Genomic DNA, 20,495 nt, shown 5'->3' on the forward strand with positions numbered 1-20,495 from the left:
TAATCCAAACATTCCAACTTAATCCCCACTATTATGTCTGCCCCACAAGATTGCATCAAAGAATATGGTTTTTTCTGGGAGACATAATACATTCAAACCGGCACAGTACTGAATCTCGTGCTGGCCGCCCAGACACACCTGGGAGGCCCACTGGGAAGGGCTCACACACAGCCACAGCCTCCACGCATACCAGTTTGTACTCTAGGTTTTTGCAGCTAAATCAATCCTAAGTGCAAATATTTTCTTTTTCTCTTCCATTGTAAAATGGTGTCCCTTCCACTTCTCTTGCCCATCTTATTTTTTGACGTGATTTCCCAGAATAATTTTTAACAGGAATCATGGTGTTCTAGTTTGCTAATGCTGCTGGAATGCAAAACACCAGAGATGGATTGGCTTTTATAAAAGGGGGTTTATTTGGTTATACAGTTAAGGCCATAAAGCATCCAAGGTAACACATCAGCAATCGGGTATCTTCACTGGAGGATGGCCAATGGTGTCCAGAAAACCTCTGTTAGCTGGGAAGGCACGTGGCTGGTGTCTGCTCCAAAGTTCTGGTTTCAAAATGGCTTTCTCCCAGGATGTTCCTCTCTAGGCTGTGGTTCCTCAAAAATGTCACTCTTAGTTGCACTTGGGTTATTTGTCCTCTCTTAGCTTCTCCAGAGCAAGTCTGCTTTCAATGGCTGTCTTCAAAATGTCTCTCATCTGCAACTCCTGCACTTTCTTCAAAGTGTCCCTCTTGGCTGTAGCTCCTCTTCAAAATATCACTCTCAGCTGCACTGAGTTCCTTCTGTTTGTCAGCCCATTTGTAGGGCTCCAGTAATTTAATTCAGCCCCAGCCTGAATGGGCAGGCCAACACCTCCATGGAAATTCTCCAATCAGAGTCATCACCCACAGTTGGGTGGGGCGCATCTCTATGGAAACACTCAAAGAATTACAATCTAATTATCACTGATAGGTCTGCCCACACAAGATTACATCAAAGATAATGGTGTTTGGGGGACATAATACATTCAAACTGGCACACATGGTATCAGCAAAGAGTGTAGAGAAATGCAGGAAGCAGGTAACCCTGAAGTGTGTTTCGTGTAGGATAGACCGGACCGAGCAGAGAACCTTGGGGGAGGGGATGGGGGAGGTGTCTTTCCTGGGTGGGGGTCTCCATGGTGGAACCCAGAAGACGCAGTTCCATCCTGTAGCCCCAAGCCCAGGTCTGCACACTTGTCTTGATGACGTCTGAGCTGGTTATCTACACTGCCACTTGATTATTGTGTTTTCTGCTTTCCAGACACTGTTTGAAACAAATAAGTTCAGAGAGCTTGAAAAGTAAAGGATGGCCTCTTAGCTTTCTGACTAGAAAGCACAAGCTCTTCCCACCGTTGACCAGGGACCACAGTTCTTCAGAGCTTAGAAAAGTGGCCGTGTGGGGTGGCAGTGATGCCGACAGATTGCCCTCAGCACTCTCACCCCCAAACTGCCCCCATTCCCAGTAGAGTCAGGTGGATTTGCATTTTCCCCTTCGCTGAACCATCCAACACCCCACTTAGTATTTTGGTGCCCATCTCCTTCTAGGTGAGCTCAGAGTCCAGGTTCTCAGGACGGTTGGTGATAACTGACCCAGAGGACAAGCCACGTGTCTTCCCTGAGCAGACAGGGCCTCCGGTCTGGTGAGAGACGCCAAGAAGGAGCCACTGGCCCATCCCAATACCACCTGCTCCCTGGTCTTTAGCTCCATTTTCATAACCCCAGAAGCAGATGACATCCCAGCCAGGAGCCAAGTCGATTGTCTTCTCTCCAGAATGAACACCCCAGCCAGCGGGGACACAGTGGGCCGAGAATTGGCTGCTGGGCTGCGTCACCAGGAACTAGGGGACAGTACAAGGAGGTGAGGATGGAGAAGGGGATGTGACAGCCAGAGGAAGGGGTTTGCTAAGCGAAAATTGGAAGTTTGAGAGTCGGGTTGAAAACATGGCCTGATGCATGTTTTCTCCTTCCCAGTGGTTGCTGTGGGGACAGTATTCCACGGGGGAGCCAATGATGAAGCAGGAGACCAACAGGGAGACCCTTGTGGTGCTCCTGGTGGGAGATCCTGGCCTGCTCTGGGGAGGCCGAGGACAGCTTTGGGGATGGAACCAGCAGGACTTGCTTTTGGAGTGGATGTGAGGTGTGAGGTGTGAGGTGTGAGGGTAAGTGAAGGTTGTTATGGGTAATCAATTGTGTCCCCAAAAAGGTGTGTTGAAATCCTAACCCCTGAGGCCTGTCGATGTGACCTTATTTGTCATTAGATCTTGCAGATGTAACCAATTTAAGATGAGCTCATACGGGATTAGGGTGAGCCGTGTTAGGTTTGAGATGTCCCTATTGTTGAGTGAAAAAAGCAATTAAGTGCAGAACGCACATTCAATATAATCCCATTCATATAAAATCATACATACATGTAATGTTTATATATTTCTTCTACTCATTCAATAACAATTTGCAGATGCCTCCTGTGGACTTTATATGCTCTGGGGGTGATGGGCAAGTTTCAAAGCAAAGGCCCCCGACCACAAGGCCAGCCTCAGGTTTGGAAGATCAAAGGAGGGAAGTTTCTCTCCTGACTTCATCAGGTTTGGTTTGGGTCCAGCCAGAGGACATGCAGAGGTGTCCTCTTGCACCAGAGACTACAGAGCAGCAACCCAACAGCCAAATGCATCCCATGGGTATGTTTTGGGGCAGTGTTTAAATAAATAAAATTCATAGCCATAATCTAAAAAATTAGATTTTATGTCAAAATCTACTCTCCATCTTCACTAGGGGAAAAAAAAAAAAATTTAGCAGCACTGAGCCCATATTCCCCCAAAGGCCATCACGCAGCGTGAGCTGGGAAACCACTGTCCCTGCAGTGGGGCCCTCCAGTTCTCCCTGGCCCCACCCAGGCCCCGTCCCCATTCCTGCCCGGCCCTGGAAGAGTTGGGTTTGTGCCTTATGGAGAAAGAGACCCAGAGAACTCTGGTGCAAAGAAGCAAACCATTCTCCCAGCAGGGAAGCCTCTGGCAATGGGCAAGTGGCAGGAAGACTCCCAGAAACCCCATGCAGCCAAGCTCCTCCTGCACCTCCTCTGCCTCTGCCCCAGGGGCTGTGGGAGTTCTAATCCAGGAAGAAATGAAAACCAGCTTTAAAGCCAGATCCAAGGGGAACTAGGGTGCCTACTGTCCAGCCTTTCCACCCTCAATCCCCGCCCCTCGCCCCAAGGCCTCAGAGATGTCTCATTTCTCCGGGGCATTGAAAGACGTGCTCAGCAAGTTCATGTCTGGCCAGAATTGGAACTTCAAAACGAGTCCACAGAGCTTCGAGGCCAACAAGGGTTTGCCTTCAAATTCACGCGTAAATTCTCTAAGCACAGAATCGCTGGTGGTGTGGAGATCTGGCTTTGAGTTAATTTTCATCTCTGCTCTCCAGAGCAAAGGCAGATCAGAGAAGTCCTGAAGCTGAGACTGCGGCCTCCTGTGCATCTGATTCGAATTGGCCACCAGGGGTCAGGCTTGCCCCGGCCAATGGACCGAGCGCCAGGCCGCAGCCCGGGAATTTTCTGGTGCCTGTTTCCACCGGCAGAGGGTCGGCCAGCACAGGCACTGCTGTGGGCTTGGCTGTGTTCTTGGTTATCCTCGTCTTCCTTGAATGTCAAACAATGGCAAACACCATCTATTGAGGATGTATTACTTACCAAGATGTGAGCTCAGAATTTTTATCTGAGTTAGAGATGATCATTGTACCAACTGGGTATAGGTAGAGTTAGATCAGAGGGAAGTAACTTCTTCAAGGGCACACAGCCTGGAGTGGTGGAGCTGGAATTCCAGGCACGCCTGCTAGTCCACTGGACTTTTATGCTCCACCGTCCCAGCATTCGGGAATAAGCTGCTGATTGTAATGCTTTGTAGTCAATTCCTCAAGTCCTCAACTCCTGCTATGGTTGGAGGAGCCCTTGGAGGACATTGGGCCTGGGTATTCCTGCGTTATCTCACTTGAAGAAACTGTACAAATAAAATGAAAGTAGAGTAGCTCCCCCTGGTCCAGTGGTTCTCAAAGTGGGGTCCCCTGGACCTGCAGCAGCAGTGTCACCTAGGACTTGTCAGAAATGCTATTTCTCAGCCCTACCCCAGACCCAAGGAATCAGAAACTCAGGGGCGGGGCAGCTGCCTATGTTTTTAAACAGCCTCGCTGGCTTATTTCTACCCCCTCCCATCCCTACTCCCCTGAGCAATGGTAGAGAAATCCTTCCTCCAACCAGAGCTCTGTTGTGAGTTGTGCAGCTCAGTCTGTCGATCTGGTTATGATGTATTAGTTTGACTTTGGAACACTTAATAATCCCTCGCAGAGACTTCCAGTCCCTGTAGTGCTGAGCCCCTTTTTAAAGTGTGCAAAGAGGCTCAGGCCTTGCACAACCCTTCAACCACCCTAACCAGCTGGACAGGATGAGGTGTGTGGGGGATGTCTCAGTTCACCAGGCTGCTGTGACAAATACCTCACAGTGCGTCAGTTAAACAATGGGAATTTATTGACTCGTGGTTTTGAGGCTAGGAGAAAAACAAAACTGAGGCATCAGAAGGTGATGCTTTCTCTCTGAAGACGTGGTGCCCTGGGCTGGTGGCTGGCAAAGCCTTAGGTTCCCTGGCTTTCCCCATAGCAGAGCGAGGCGTGTAGCAATGTCCTCTCTTTCTCTTCTGGGCACCCACTGACTTTCCATTGCTGACTCCCTTCCCTCACCCCCACCACGGCCTTCTCTATGTCTGATTTTCTTCTGCTTATAAAGGACTCCAGTAATTGGGATTAAGGACCCCCTCATGCATTTGGGCTGCACCTTAACTAAAAGAACATCTTCAAGTGGTTCCATTTATATTAGGCTCACACCCACAGGAACCCAACTAAGATTAAGAACATGTCTAACGTGGGGAACACAATTCAATCCACCATGGGGGTTAGTGACTGAGAACGTGTTGAGTGCAGAGAACTCCCACCTTGCTGAATAATGATCCTCTAAAGATGCCACATCCTAATCTGTGGACCTGTGAGCATCTTACCTTACCTTCAAAAGGAACTTGCAAGTAAGATTAAGTTAAGGTCCTTGAAAAGGAGGATGAGCTATGATTTTCTAGATGGGCCCAATGTCATCACAAGGGTCTTTTAAGAGAGAGGCAGTGAGGAGAGAAGATGCTACACTGCTGGTTTTGAAGATGGAGGAAGAGGCCGCAAGCCGAGGAATGCAGGCAGCCTATAGAAGCTGGACAGGCAAGGAAATAGATTCTCCCCCAGAGCTTCCAGAAGGAATGCAGCCCTGCAGACCCACTTTAGACTTCCAATCCCCAGAATTATGAGAATAAATCTGTGTTGCTTTAAGTCACTAGGTTTGTATAATTTTTTACAGCAGCAATAGAAAACTAATACACCATCTTTCTGGGCCTCTAACAAACCTACCAAGATCCTTTCCAACTTAGAGTCTTTGCACATGCTATTCCTGAGCCCCAAGCCATTCTCTCCTCCCTCCCCACCTGTCCCTTCACCTGGATAATCCTGCTCAGTTTTCTGGCCTCAGCCTGAAGCCCCTTCCTCAGGGAAGCCTTCCCTGAGCCTTCCCTGACCAGTCCAGGTTTTCACACCCCCACTGTAGCTTTCATAGCGCCTTCCACTTTAGCACACCCCCAGTGATCTCCCTCATGACCCAGTGGCCCCCAAGGTCTCGAGTTCCCTAAATCTGTCCCCCATCCTCTCTCCATCTTGTAGGTATTTATTTAATGTCTCTCCTCGTGGCTAGACTGGAGGCTCTGTGAGGTCAGGGCCTGGCTCAAGCGTGGTGCTCAATGAATGGTTGTTGAATGAATGGATAAGTGGATGGAGACTGTATGAGGATGGGCTGCTTTGCTCCACCCCACAGCAGTCACCTGGAGCTCTTCTCCAGGTGCAGCTTTCCTCCATTCTCCTCATTCCTCCTCCAACCACTTATTCATTCATTCAACAAACATTTATTGAGCACCTGGTACATGCCAGGCCCTGACTTCATGGAACTTTCAGTCAAGTTGGGAAGAAAGCATCATTAAACAGACATTTGGAAAAATACTTGACAAAACCAGAGTAGGTGCTAAAGTTACTCCGGACCTTGGAAAAGGATGGCACAAATCCAGGCTTCTCAAACTTTGAATCAGATTTTATGTCCATGGTATAAGTCACCACCTGGAGAGTATCTGTGCCACAAGCCAAGCAAATGGCTGACCCAGACATGCCCAGCTGGCCCCAAGTGTTTCTGCTGACACTTCCTTGAAGAGGCAGCTTTGCACAATGGCTAAATGTGCAAACTCTGTAGCCAGACTACTGGGGTTCAAATCCCAGCTCTCGGACTTATTCGCTGCACAACCTTGGGCCAGTAGGTTAATCTCTCTTTGCCCATTTCCTCATGGGTAAAACAGAAATGATAATAAAAATCTCTAACTTGGAGACTCCCCACAAAGCATTGGGTAACAATTCTATGAGCTAATCCATGGTAGGCACAGATCCTGGGGCTTAGTACATGCTCAACCTGCAACACATGGCATCTCTTATTGGTTTTTATCTGCCTTTGATGGTCATTCGCTAGGATGTGGTAGCAGGTACCAAAGTGTAAGGTCATGGAATTGATCTATCCATTAACTTAATTTTTCTGCAAAGGAAGGACAGTGCCAAGTTCTTCTGTCAAGGGATCAAAAGGCTCTCCCACTCCCCAAACTCATAAAAAGATTCAAGAGTTCAGAGGTAGAGAAAAAGAGGTGCTAAGTCTCTTCCCCTTTTGTTGGCCCACGGCTCCCATGTGTGACTTCTCCCTGCCTAGGATACCAGAGGCAAGCTTGGCTCTTCGTCGCCAGCTCCTCCCGCACTGCCCTCGAGAGAGCCACATTGGACTCTTCCTTGAATTTCCAGGATGGGTCTCGGTGGTCAGTGAGCTTCCTGCCTTTACCAGGCACTCCTCGGGAGGACACATCAACTTGGGAGAACTTGAGGGATCCCTGTTACTTCTCAGGGCCTTGGTTTCCCCTCCTGTGAAATAAGGGGTTGGAACTTGAGGGTCCTTCCAGTTTTTCTGACATTCTAAGTCTGTCTTCTGCACACACATGATGCTCCAATAGTGTCAAAGAGATTTAATTATGGGATGGAAAAAAAAAAAGGAATCTGTTGTTTGGAAGAGGAGATGGGCTCTCGGATATGCTGGATTAAATACTCTGGATATATCAGCAGCCACTTGCTGTCTACCATCTGATGATGCTCTGGGTCTGCCAGTTGGTTCTGCCTGAGCTGCCCGTGGGGGTGGTGGTCCTCAGAAGTGTGGGGCAGGGTGCAGGCGGCAGGGAGGGACCGGGATGGCATGCTCCCGCCGGGACAGAGCAGACACCGGTGGTCTGGGATAAGATGACCTGTAAGTGCTTTCCCTGGGGCCAGCCTGGGGTCCACACCATCTCTGCTTCAGCTGCTCGTAGAGTCCATAGTTTGTAGGGGGAGCTGCAAGAGAAACCAGGGTCCAGGTGAACAGGGTTTCAAGAAGGGATCCTGACCTGCTTGGCGAGAGGATGGGTGAGCAGGGGCCCAGGTGGCTTTCCCCGGCTGCCATGTCAGGCCCGAGGCTGGCAGTGCACCAATGGGAAGAGAGAAGCTCGCTGGAGGGTTTTGGCTTGGCCAATCCCCTGAGAACGTCAGGGTGGGGCCTGCTCCCTGTCTACCTGGAAAGGAGGAGGACACTGTTACAGGAGCCTTTGGAAAGTCTGCCCCATGACGCGGCCTGAGGATGCACCCCACTGGTTCCTGGGTAGTTGTCCCACCCCAGTCGGGAAGGGAGTGGTGTGGAAACCCAAGCAAATGTAATGCAGAACAGCAACCAGCTCAAAGTGAACTGAGTTTGAGTGGGACTGCAAGGAGATGGCGTCACTCTATGTCTTTGGTAGGGTCGGGGGAGCTTAAAATATAAACCAGATCAAGGCATTCTCTTATGCAAATCCCTCCAGTCCTGGGATTACATATGGGATGAAATCCACACTTATTACAGTTCATGAGCTCCTCTGTGGTCCTTTTACAATCCTGCTTTAGAGCTTTTTCTCTGACTGTTCTCTCTCCTGGAATGCTCTCCCCCCAGATCTTTACATGGCTCCCTCCTTCTCATCTTTCAGGTCTCAGGCCAACTACGCTCTCAAGAAAGGCCTGCCCTCATCCTTCCACCCAAAAGAGGTTCACAGACCCTCACTCACTTTCTATCCATGGCCCATTTTTCTTTTCTTCATGGAACATATTCCTACCCAAAAGGATCTGTTGATTCAATCTCAAGTTATCATATTCACTAACAGTTTCTTATCTGTCTCCCACACTAAAACGTCAAACTTCTGAGGGAAGAAATCCCCCAGAGGTCTTCTCTGCTGTATCCCTAGGTCCTCTAACCTGGGAAATATTTATCCAATGACTGATGGGCTCTGGAGGGGACAGTGATGTTGCCGTCTGACACCTGTGCTCCAGGTGACTGTCCACAGGTGAGGTGGTCCTTACCCAGCCAAGATTATCCCTGCTGGCAGGGGAAGAGTGCAGCCCGGAGGGGAAAGAAGGTTCATTCCCTGTATCACCTCTTTCCCCCGTGGGGTCTTTCTCCACAAGTCTGGCCCATGTCAGGTGAACCTGGCAGTCGATTGGGGCCCTGACAGCCCAACACAGTGGGAAACCCTGGATTACGGAGGTACCGAGGAGGGGGAAGTCTGTTTTCTCTGGTAGCCACAGCAGCTTCTGTCCATTCCAGGTGCGGCGTGGGGGCAGGCCAGGGTTGTAATTGTGCCGGTTGTAGTTGTCGTCATACAAGCTGATAAGGTAGCGATTCGAGGGCTCCTGGTGGTGGGTGATGAGGTGCTTGTACGGGAGCCCCTGGAAGGACAGACACATCATGTGCATTATCGACTAGAGCAAGGCAATCCATCTGCAGTGGAAAGAGGCAGAAGCTGGGGCTACCAAAGGGGAGACACACCTGTTTGTCCCACCCTAACACATCCCCACCACCAAACACACATCCCAGCATTGCTGCAGTCGATTCTTTGTACAAGGGGGCCCCCAGCCTCTGCCAAGTGAATTCATCCCTAGAATGAGCTACAGTGACACATAAAATTACAGAGGACACCCAGCTGAATGGGAAGAGAGTCAAGGCAACCACATCGAATGCTCTCATGGTCTGAAATTACCCCCCTTCAATTTGTCTCAAATCCCATTCCACCCAAGTACATCTTCCCAAGGGAGATAAAAGAGGTTGAACAGCAAGCCTGACGTTGGCACCTTATATTTCAATCAGTTACTGTGGGAAGAACCAGAGGACATGCCATAAATTGCCTTCTCCTACGAAGGATTTACGGCCCCTCAGCTGGAAACTAGGGGGGTGATTTCTTTGGGGGGGTTATTTTCAAAGCCGAGTTCTCCCTTACTCTGGGTGTTGGAGTCCCTCAGAGATTTTCTTGGCAGTGGAAGGGAAGGCTGGGGGCTGGGCTGATTTACAGGGGAGGCTAATGCTGAGTTGCATGCCCAGCCTCTTGTCAGGAACAGACAGGGCGGTCTGTGTCTGCCGCGGGCTGGCAATGTCGGCTCACTCCAGTATGTCGAGTGGCTGTTCCATAAATAAGTCAGATCACAATGCCAGAGGGGGTGGGGTGGGCACAGGCAGTGAAGCAGAGATTCCCAAGAGCTACGTCTCCAGATGCCCCTTGGTATATCTCCAATGCCAGGGAAAGTGAGCTGGAGGGTTTCCCACCATGGAAGAGAAGTACTGAGGAGGTGCCACAGTGCAGCCCAGGGCCCAGCAGGGAAAGGAGAGGGGCCAAGAGGGACTTTCTAGTCCTTTCTCCTGGCTTTTGGGGCCATCCTGCCTTGGGGAAAGGATGGAAGGGGGTCCTCCCTGAGTGGTGATTCTATGACCCCATCCATCCACAGTCAAGTTGGGGAGCAGAGTGAAGTGGGGGGTGGGAAGGAAGCCCTCCCAGGAGGAGGAATGCAACGAGAGACAGAAGACATGAGCTGACAGAGCTGAGGCAGTTGCCCTGTGTCCAGGGCTCCCGGCACACAAACAGGCTATTTCAGCAAGTCCTTATGAACGAACAGTCTGTTGCTTGATTCAGTTTTTTGGTGGGCTTCCTCCTTCTAACCTGATGGTATGTGTGGCTACCTCTTTTAGCAGGGTTTGTATTAGATCCAGAGGTCTTCAGGAAAGGATACCTGACGTGTTGAGGACTAGGCTACGTGCCTCACATACAAGCTGTTGATGGTTAGGGACCGGGAGCCTCAGATCATGGGTTCTCATTTTTACTTGCTTATGTTAAAACGCATTCACATCTTCAGTGGTGGTGAAGGTCAGCAGCCCCAAGGCATCAATGTGGTCCAGGGATGCCAGAGCATTCCAAGGATGCCTGAGTGGTCCAGCGAAGCCAGAGAAGTCCAGGATGCCAGAGTGGTCCATGGATGCCACAGTGGTCCAGGGATGCCAGAGCAGTCCAGGGATGCCAGAGTGGTCCAGAGATGGCAGCACAATCCAGGGATGCCAGCACAGTCCAGGAAAGCCAGTGCAGCCCAGGGATGCCTGGCTCTGTTCATCTTGACATAGATCCCCAAATGCAGAAGACAAACTGTTGACTCAGGCAGATGGTGAAAAGGGAACTGAGGCTATTCCTTGCCTGATTTGCAGAGCACCCACTGCTTGCTTCCTTTACCAACAAGCCACACAGCTTGGTGAGTGGACAAGACATTCAGCAGCTCCGGCAGGTGCTTTTTTTTGTTTCTTTTTTTTTTTTTTTATTTCTCCATATAGTCACGTATTTATGTATTGAGCACCATCGCCACTCTCTATATAAGGACATCTCCATTTCCTCCATAAAGATGGAGGAGGAGTCAAAGAAGGCAGAGAGGCAAAAGAAAAAGAAAAGAGAAAGAGAGAAAAACAAACAAATAAAAAAATTGATAGCTAGAAAGCGTCAAAAGGAAAGTAGAATAAAGAGTCAGACAACATCACCAATGCCAGGAGTCCCATACCCTTCCCCTATCCCCCCCCGCCATGTGCATTTAGCTTTGGTATATTGTCTTTGTTACATTAAAGGAAGCATAATACAATGCTTCTATTAATTCTAGTCTCTAGTTTGCATTGATTATATCTTCACCCCAATCCCACCCTGTTTTTAACACCTTGCAATGTTGACATTCATTTGTTCTACCTCGTGTAAAAACATATTTGTACCTTTTATTACAATCATTGAGCAACCTAGGTTTCCCTGAGTTACATAGTCCCAGTTTTTATCATTCGTCTTTTGTTCTGGTGTCCCACATGATCCCAGCCTTCCTCTTTCAACCATATTCACAGTCATCTTTGTTGAATGTACTTACATTGATGTGCTACTATCTCCCAAAATTGTTTTCCAAACCTCTCACTCCTGTCTTTTCCTTTCTGTCTGCAGTGCTTCCTTTAGTGTTTCCTGTAGAGCAGGTATCTTGTTCACAAACTCTGTCATTGTCTGTTTGTCAGAGAATATTTTAAGCTTTCCCTCATATCTGAAGGATAGTTTTGCTGGATATAGAATTCTTGGTTGGTGGTTTTTCTCTTTCAGTATCTTAAATATATCACCCAACTTCCTTCTTGCCTCCATGGTTTCTATTGAGAAATCCACACATAGTCTTATCAAGCTTCCTTTGTATGTGATGGATCACTTTTCTCTTGCTGCTTTCAGGATTCTCTCTTAATTTTTGATGTTTGATAAGCTGATTATTAAGTGTCTTGGCATAGGCCTATTCAGATCTATTCTGTTTGGGGTACACTGTGCTTCTTGGATCCATAATTTTACATCTTTCATAAGTGTGCCAGTTTGAGTGTATTGTGTCCCCCAAATGCCATTATCTTTGTGGTCTTGTGTGGGGCAGAAGTTTTGGTGCTGGTTGGATTTGCTTGGAATGTGCCCCACCCAGCTGTGGGAGATGATTCTGATGAGATGTTCCCATGGAGGCGTGGCCCCGCCCATTTGGGGTGGGCCTTGATCAGTGGAGCTATATAAATGAGCTAACTTGGGGGGAGAAAAGAGAGTGCAGCTGGGAGTGATGTTTTGAAGAGAAGCAAGCTTGCTGGAGAGGAACGTCCTGGGAGAAAGCCGTTTTGAGGCCGGAGCTTTGGAGCAGATGCCAGCTGCCTTCCTAGCTAACAGAGGTTTTCCGGAGGCCATTGGCCATCCTCCGGTGAGGGTACCCGATTGCTGATGTGTTGCCTTGGACGCTTTGTGGCCTTAAGACTGTAACTGTGTAGCGAAATAAATCCCCGTTTTATAAAAGCCAATCCATCTCTGGTGTTTTGCATTCTGCAGCATTAGCAAACTAGGACAGATTTTGGTACCAGAGAAGTGGGGTGCTTTTGCTGCTGAGTTTGCAAATACCAAACATGTTGGAACGGCTTTTTAAATGGATAAGGGGGAATTTCTGGAAGAGTTGTGAGGAGCTTGATAGAAAAGGCCAAAACTGCTTTAAAGAGACTGTTTGTGGAAATATGGACTCTAAAGATACTTCTGATGAGGACTTGAACAGAAATGATGAATGTGTTGTAAACTGGAAGAAAGGCGATCCTTGTTTTAAAGTGGCAGAGAATTTGGCAAAATTGAGTCCTGGTGTCAGATGGAAGGACGAATCTGGAAGCAACAACTTGGAATACTTAGCTGAGGAGATCTCCAGACTACGTGTGGAGGACGTATCCTGGCTTCTCCTTGCAGCTTATAGTAAAATGCGAGCAGAGAGAGATAAACTTAGAACTGAACTCTTGGGTTCAAAGAAACCAGAAGTTGATGGCTTGGAAAATTACGGGCTTCCAGTGGGTAGAATCCCAGAAGCTACAGCCCAACCTGAGGACAAGCCAAGATTGGATAAGGAGTTAAGCAGAAAGGATTTGTGGAAACTCCTATTGTCTGATGGCTTTGACCCCTGCATGCTTCATGCAAAGCCAACAGAATTTTTGCGAGATCTTTATAGATGGAGCCATTGCCGGTCTGGACTGGAGGAGACAGACAAGGAAAAAATTAAAGGAAAAAATCTCTTCAAAGACAGAGCCATGGAGGTTGAGGTCTGGAGTCAAGAGGTTTAGGGCTGGGAGAGCGGAGCAGCCCACATGCATGGAAAGGGTGAGTTTGCCCTGGAGGTCGAGGGCGGGCTTTCCGCCTCGATGCTCTGGAAGAGTTTTGCCACCTCAGGTCCCAAAGAGGGTGGAGCACATTTCCAGGGAATTGGGGAGAGCCTGGCTGCCACCACACTGTTCTGAAGGGGTTGAGCGTGTGACCCGGAGATGGAAGGGAATCCGGGAGCTGCCCCGATGTTTGAGGAGGGTGGGGCCGAGAAGGTGGTCTCCCCAATGTGTGGAAATGTTGGAGCACTCACCTAAGTGTTTGGAGAGGAACGGGCTGCAGAAAAGGCCCTTGGGAAGGGTTAGGCTCCCACTCTCTCAAGCCCCAAGGATGCAACATTGTTCTGTAAATGACTCTCGGACTTGGAAATCTAATGGACTTTGTCCTGTGGATTTTAGGAACTGTTTTGCTCCTGTTAACCCTGTTTTCCTTACTGTTTCTCCTTATGGCAATGGAAATGTTTATCCTATGAATGTCTCTCCTTTATATATTGGAAGCACATAACTTGTTCTAGGTTCACAGATCCACAGCTAGAGGGGAATTATGCCTTAGAACTGACCAAGCCTAAACTGATTTTGATGGGATTTTGTACTTAACTTTTGTTATTGGAATGATTTAAGTTTTTGTGATATTGTGATGGAATGAATATATTTTGTATTTGGAAAGATAATGTCATTTTGGGGTTCAGGGGGTGGAATGTGCCGGTTTGAGTGTATTGTGTCCCCCAAATGCCATTATCTTTGTGGTCTTGTGTGGGGCAGAAGTTTTGGTGCTGGTTGGATTTGCTTGGAATGTGCCCCACCCAGCTGTGGGAGATGATTCTGATGAGATGTTCCCATGGAGGCGTGGCCCCGCCCATTTGGGGTGGGCCTTGATCAGTGGAGCTATATAAATGAGCTAACTTGGGGGGAGAAAAGAGAGTGCAGCTGGGAGTGATGTTTTGAAGAGAAGCAAGCTTGCTGGAGAGGAACGTCCTGGGAGAAAGCCGTTTTGAGGCCGGAGCTTTGGAGCAGATGCCAGCTGCCTTCCTAGCTAACAGAGGTTTTCCGGAGGCCATTGGCCATCCTCCGGTGAGGGTACCCGATTGCTGATGTGTTGCCTTGGACGCTTTGTGGCCTTAAGACTGTAACTGTGTAGCGAAATAAATCCCCGTTTTATAAAAGCCAATCCATCTCTGGTGTTTTGCATTCTGCAGCATTAGCAAACTAGGACAATAAGAGATGGGAAATTTTCATTGATTATTTCGTCTATTATTGCTTCTGCCCCTTTTCCCTTCTCTTCTCCTGTGACACCAATGACATGTAAATTACTGCTTTTCATTTTGTCTTTAAGTTCCCGGAGACATTGCTCATATTTTTCCATTCTTTTCTCTATCTGTTCTTTTGCATGTAGGCTTTCAGGTGCCTTGTTTTCCAGTTCCCGAGCATTTTCTTCTGCCTCTTGAGATCTGCTGTTGTATATTTCCAGTGTGTCTTTCATCTATTGTGTTGTGCCTTTCATTTCCATAGATTCTGCCAGTTGGTTTCTCAAGCTTTCAATTTCTACCTTATGTACATCCTGTGTTTTCATTATATGGTTCAGCTCTTTTGCCATATCTTCCCTAAACTTTTTGAATTGACTTATTATTAGTTGTTTCAATTCCTGTATGTCAGTTGAAGTGTAAGTTTGTTCCTTTGACTGGGCCATAACTTCATTTTTCTTACTGTAGGTTGTAGTTTTCTGTTGTCTAGGCACGGTTTTCTTGGTTACACCAATCAGGTTTTCCCAGACCAGAATGAGCTCAGGTCCTAGAAGGAAGAAATATTCAGTATCAAGTTTCCCTGAGGGTGTGTCTTAGAAAATTGGTACACCCTTTTCTGCCCAGCAGGTGGTGCCTGTTAGCCTGAAATTCTTGACTGTTGTAAGGAAGTGTGGCTGTTTTTCCCCAGGCTCTGGGGTCTAGTTCAGAATGGAAGGCAGGTAGTAGAGCTGGGCCCCACCCCTTTCCTCTTAGAGAAGATAGACCCCCTAGGTGGAGGTCATTAGCATTTCAATGGTCTCTCTCTGACTCTGCTATCTCCACCCTGGTCTTGGCCACAGCACTGGGAAATGAAAATGGCTGAGGCTTTCTCCACTGAGCCAAAAAAGAAACAGACAGTCCCCTTCAGAACTAATCCAAGGCAACTCTCCAGCTTTCCAAGGTCAGTCGTCACCCAAAGCCTCTGTCTGCTTGTTGGGGAGTCATACCTCGTAATGAGCAGTTCACACTCACTAATTGAAACCCCATTGGAACTCAGCTGAGCTATATTTGCTTGCTGGGAGAAAGCTTCTCTCTGGCACCACGAGGCTTTGCAGCTTGGGCTGTGGGGGGAGGGGTCCCCCAACTTGGATCCACAGTTTTCACTTAACAGATTTTATGCTGTGGTCTCGGGCATTCCTCCCAGTTCAGGTTGGTGTATGATGAGTGGATGGTCATGTTTGTGTCCCTGCAGTTATTCTGGATTATTTACTAGTTGTTTCTGTTTTTTTCATTTGTTCCAAGGGGACTACTAGCTTCCACTCCTCTCTATGCCACCATCTTGGATCCTCCTCTCTAGGTGCCTTTTATCTACAAATGGACTGAACAATCTCTTGGGTTCCTTCCAGCTCTAAACTGGTCTGGTCCTGATGGATGCTGGCCAGCTTATTCCAAGCCTTCCTGTCCCCACCTCTGAGTTTAGGCAGGACTAGGGTCAGAAGGGGGTGCAGAATTCAGGCCTCCAAGAGCAGAGTACTGACAAAAAGTAGCAACTTGTAGGGATGCCCAGAGTGTGGTTGGGACAGGGCAAGCATCTGCTTGCTTGCTTTCCTGGGTGTGCGTGCCTGGAGGGAGGGACCAATGGGAGTTGACCTAGGAGGAGGGTCTCCCTGCTGTTTTTGGAAGGGTCCAGGATCCCTGAGCCCCCAGCACACTCTCACATCAGTGAACCAATGTCTTGAATGCCCTTGGGTGTATGGGGGGATGTCCCGAAACATGACAATATACACTAGCTCCTGCTCAGTGAACATGGAGAGTGATAGGATGGGACACAGATGGCACAAAATCACTGTCCATCCAAAGATGACTGCTATTCTATTTTGTAGCATCTTGTGTGATTTTTGTTGTAGCTCTTTCCTGACTCTTTTCCCCTTAACTCATTATTTACCTTTTTCTTGGTTTCTCACTATTTTTGCCTGTATCCTGTTGGAAGAATGTGGAGGGATGGAGGGATGGGAATGATCCAGGAAAGCACTAGGATTTACAGTGGGGACAATGGTGCCAGCCTAGGATTCAACGGTTGCTGCAGGGCATCTCTTTACCCGGATACTTAAGGGTTAATGCGATTGGCAGCCCCCAGAGGCAGGGAAAGGTATTGAGGTGGTGAGTGTATTTCCCAGGAGGGATCTGGGCAGTTGAGAAGCTGGCTGCTGTTCCCTGGGCTCTGTGGGGGTGATCAGAACCAGGGGCCACCAGCCCACTTACCTCAACTCGCCTCTTCCCATACCACCTGGAGATCTGGTCTGCTCTGTGGTCTGGGAAGGGGACGTACTCTTTTCTGTAAATGCACGGGGGTGTCTTATCAGTGGCTCTGGTGAACTGGAAAAGATCAAATATTCAGGAGTGCCTCTGGGACATCCTTTCTCAGATTCTGAGAACCTCCCCCTCACCTCTCAGGATGGCAGAGAATGGGGAAATGTGGTGCCCACACTGCACGGGTGTCACTGTCCTCCTGCCTTAGAGCATTTGGCGAGGAGTGTGCTCGGGGGCTAGGGGCTGGGGCCTGCCATCCGGAACCCTTGGGAAAGCCACGACTGGCATTGCTTGACCACTTCTCACTGCCATCTTCTCTCTCCCCTACACTTCTCCCCTGCTTGCCTCAGTACCCTCTTTGTGCAATCTCTCTTAGGTGCAAGACCAGCCCTTAAAATCCCTGGGCACTGCTTGTCCCCCGGGAGCCTGAGGGGGTGGCTCAGCCAGCTTCTCTCTTTGTACCTCTTACCCTAGAACCTACACCCACCTGTTCCCCAAACAAGGCCAAGTGCGATCAAAGCTGCAATGGCCTCCGGTGACATCTGGCCAGAGGTATGGCAAATATTTGTGGAGCATTTTGAAAGTAAACACCGAAGTGCAGGAGCAAGGCCAGGTGAGCCAGAGAGCAGCAGCCCTGCCCGGACATGTGCCAAGCCTGCTGCTACAAGGGAAGGGCTGGGCTGGGGCAGAGGAACTGGGGACAGGGAGCACCCAGATGTGGACAAACGCTCCCCTGAAGATAGTTCTGAGGCACGGCTCTCTTGACACCTCTGCTAGGCTGTTTCCAAAATCAAACGGAGACCTTGGTGATAGCTTGAGCGTTATTCTGTCAAGTAGGGTGCAGAGTCCCTGGTGCCACATTGCTTAAAGTACACATCTGTGGCCCTTGATTAGGAAATAGCAATGAACCTCACTCCCTCCCTCTCACTGCCAGACCTCCTTGGAGCCCTCCGCCCACTTCTCTCTCCTTACCTTCCTTCTCTCTTCCACCCAATTTCCAATGAGCACTTTGGTGGAATACTTGGGTTCAGTCTGCCAGCTGGGAGTATAAAATGCCTGAGGGCTCACTGCAGTCGAAAACATGGTAAAGATTTGCCCCCAAGTTTCTCTGACTTGATGCAGTTTAAGGATTCTAGGGGTGCTATGGACCTGCCGAACTTGGGGTGCCTTCTACTCTTCGCAGCTGTCCTCTCAAGTGGGTAGTAGCTGCCCTGCTAACTTCAGGGAACAAAAGAGCTCTGAGAGTCCACTTCTGGCCCCCAGGGAGAGCTGACCTTTCTCGGATTCCCTACTGTTGATGGTCTCCATGGCGATAGACTCTGGGTATAAAACTGTCCTTAAGGGGACAGCTGATGCTGCAGGAGTAAAATTGACCCTACAAAAGTCAGCCACCACCAATTACCACAAAAGCCAGGACTGGATGACCTGGGTCCTGTGTTGGCAACCCGAAGAGGGCCATCATTCTTGCTGCAATTGTAAAATTGGGGTGAATGGAGATGTTCACATTCTACCAGGACTTAATGAGTCCTGATGTGCCAGGCCCCAGCTAAGAAGACATTTACGTGCATTCACTCATTTCAATCCTCACAGCGGCCTGATGTGTACTCACTTCACAGGTGAGGACAATGAACAATGAAGCAAAGACAGATTAAGTAACTGCCTAAAACCACACAGTGACCACATGGGACAGCCGGGATTTGAAAGTCCCATCTGATGCAGGCCTAGTCTGAGCTGCCCTGGGCTCCATGCCTGAGGGGCTTCCACTAAGAATCCTGTCTTTGTGCTGTCACAGATACAGTATGATTTGTTAGGTCAGTCTTCATTCATTCATTCATCCACATGCATTTTATTGAGCACATGCTACACATTGAGCTGAGGCTGCAATGCATCAGAGATGAGACCCAGGCCTCACTCTCACTGGGCTCACAGTCCACTGGGATAAAAGCCATTATCTCACTTATTCATTAAGCAAAGTTTCAGGAAGGCCCTAAATATCCATCAGCAGAGGGCTCGTTCAATACCTTGTGGTGCATCCACATAATGAAATATTCAGCAGCTGTCACACAGAGAGAGGAAAATGCCAATAACATATGGTCAAGTGTAAGAAGCAGAACCATGCAGGCTGTAGTCTTCCTTGCCATTGACGAAAACATTTGATTTCCAATTCAGAAAAAAAATGGTTTCCAATGGCCTTTCATCAAAAATAGAGGCACTCCAGAAAACCATTTGTTCCATCTTGAAACTAAACGTGTGCAGGAGAAGGCCATGGAAGACACACAAGAGAGTGAATCAAACCTCTGTTTGCAGGGACCACAGTCAGGGCAAGACTAGAGGTGAGAAGAGGGGATGTTCTTTCCAATCAAGGCACAGGAGGGCCACCCATTCTGCATAATTCCCTTTTTAAAATCTTTTTATTACAAAATACAGCACAAGCATGAAAAAGTGCATTAAAGATAAATGTACAGGTAAAGTGAGTCATTGTAAAGGAAAACCCCACAAAACCAACATGTAGGTCAAGAAATGAAACATTGCCAGCATCCCAGAAGTGCCCTACTTTCTCCCCAAAAGGTAACTACCATCCTGATTTTACAGTGATCACTTCTTTGTTTTTCTTTATATGCTTTGCAGCAAAGGATGCCTGTGGGCTTTATATAAACGGCACGCTATGGTGTGTATTCATTGGTATCTGGTTTCTTTTCCCCAGTGTAGTTTCCACCTTGTTGCATGGAGCTGGGATGGTGGTTACTTCCGTCTTGTATGTGGTAACTGCCTCTGGCTGCAAAGACGTAGCCATTCCTCTAGGGCAACTGTTTCCAAACTTTTTGATCTCAGGACCCCTTTACTGTCTTAAAAATTTTGGGGAAACCCAGAGGGCTTTTTTTATATGGATTATATGCAGTGGTGGGCTGGAGCTGGCTCATACAGCTCACGAGAGCCATTGTGCTTATTTCTTCCCAACTCCACAGTCCTCACATCACGCTGATTGCTTGAAACTAATCATGGTGGGGATATTTACACCACAGAATCCATGATCACTACAAATCTGGGTGTTTTGATGTTGTTTATTTTTAATCAGAGAACTGGTTTACCAGCACATCACTGGTTATATCTATTAATATTTACTATATTGGAAATTAAAACCAGTAAAATTTTAGAATACTGATTTATTCACTTAAAAATAATGACAAACTCACTGCATGTTAACATAATCAACATTTTAATGAAAAATAGTTCATTTTCAAAGCAAAAAATATATAGTTAGAAGAATGGCATTGTTTTATATTTTTGCAAATCTCTTTAATGACTTGCCCAATAAAAAACAGTTAAATTCTTATATCTGCTTCTGCATTCAATCTGTTATGGTACGTTGTCTAGTTTAAAGGAGAAACTCTGTCCTCACAGAGACATGCAGCTAGAAAAAAGGATTATTTTAATACCCTTTGCAGATAATTGCAGATATTCTTTTTTGATGCTACACCAAAACTCAACGAGAGGTTGCCTCTTCCAGATTAGTTGCAGTGTGGAATCTCAAACTTTCAGTGAAATTTCTGAGCTCTGTTAATTTAAAATAAATTGCAGTCTCCCCAAAAGAGTCTTGGGGACGTACAGGGGTCATTGGATCACACTTTGAACACTGCTGCAATAGGGTAATATATACCTAAGAGTGGAATTGCTAGATCATGGGATATGTGTGTATCTTCAATTCCACCGGGTTAACGCCAAACTATTTTCCAAAGTGATTTATCAATTGACATTCTTACCTACAGTGTATGAGAGTTTCCATTACTCCACATCTTCACCATCAAGT

General features: G+C 47.9%; 1 protein-coding gene across 2 annotated transcripts; it reads right to left on the minus strand.

The window, feature by feature from the left end:
* Positions 1-7,319: 7,319 nt before the first annotated feature.
* C2H1orf158 (chromosome 2 C1orf158 homolog) lies at positions 7,320-17,818 on the minus strand. 2 transcript variants are annotated; one of them, XM_037818725.1, is made up of 4 exons: positions 17,660-17,818; positions 16,640-16,753; positions 8,722-8,899; positions 7,320-7,501 (listed from the first exon to the last, which is right to left on the minus strand). In XM_037818725.1, exons 1-4 carry the CDS (start codon positions 17,768-17,770, stop codon positions 7,320-7,322), a joined length of 585 nt encoding a protein of 194 aa, XP_037674653.1. In that variant the 5' UTR covers positions 17,771-17,818. The 2 variants fall into 2 exon arrangements, with proteins under 2 accessions (XP_037674653.1, XP_037674659.1); XM_037818731.1 differs by lacking the exon at positions 16,640-16,753.
* Positions 17,819-20,495: the final 2,677 nt, after the last annotated feature.

The sequence above is a fragment of the Choloepus didactylus genome, chromosome 2 (genome assembly GCF_015220235.1).
Source record: "Choloepus didactylus isolate mChoDid1 chromosome 2, mChoDid1.pri, whole genome shotgun sequence".
Taxonomy (NCBI): domain Eukaryota; kingdom Metazoa; phylum Chordata; class Mammalia; order Pilosa; family Megalonychidae; genus Choloepus; species Choloepus didactylus.

Bases quoted from the DNA above. Each gene is read 5' to 3' on its own strand.
- C2H1orf158 (XM_037818725.1), bottom strand. From the start codon at position 17,770: ATGTTTTCGACTGCAGTGAGCCCTCAGGCATTTTATACTCCCAGCTGG. The intron at 8,900-16,639 runs GTAAGTGGGCTG...CTGTCCTTCCAG, and splicing joins ATGGGAAGAGGCGAGTTGAG to GGGCTCCCGTACAAGCACCT. The intron at 7,502-8,721 runs GTACCTCCGTAA...TTTCTCTTGCAG, and splicing joins AACAGACTTCCCCCTCCTCG to CTCCCCCTACAAACTATGGA.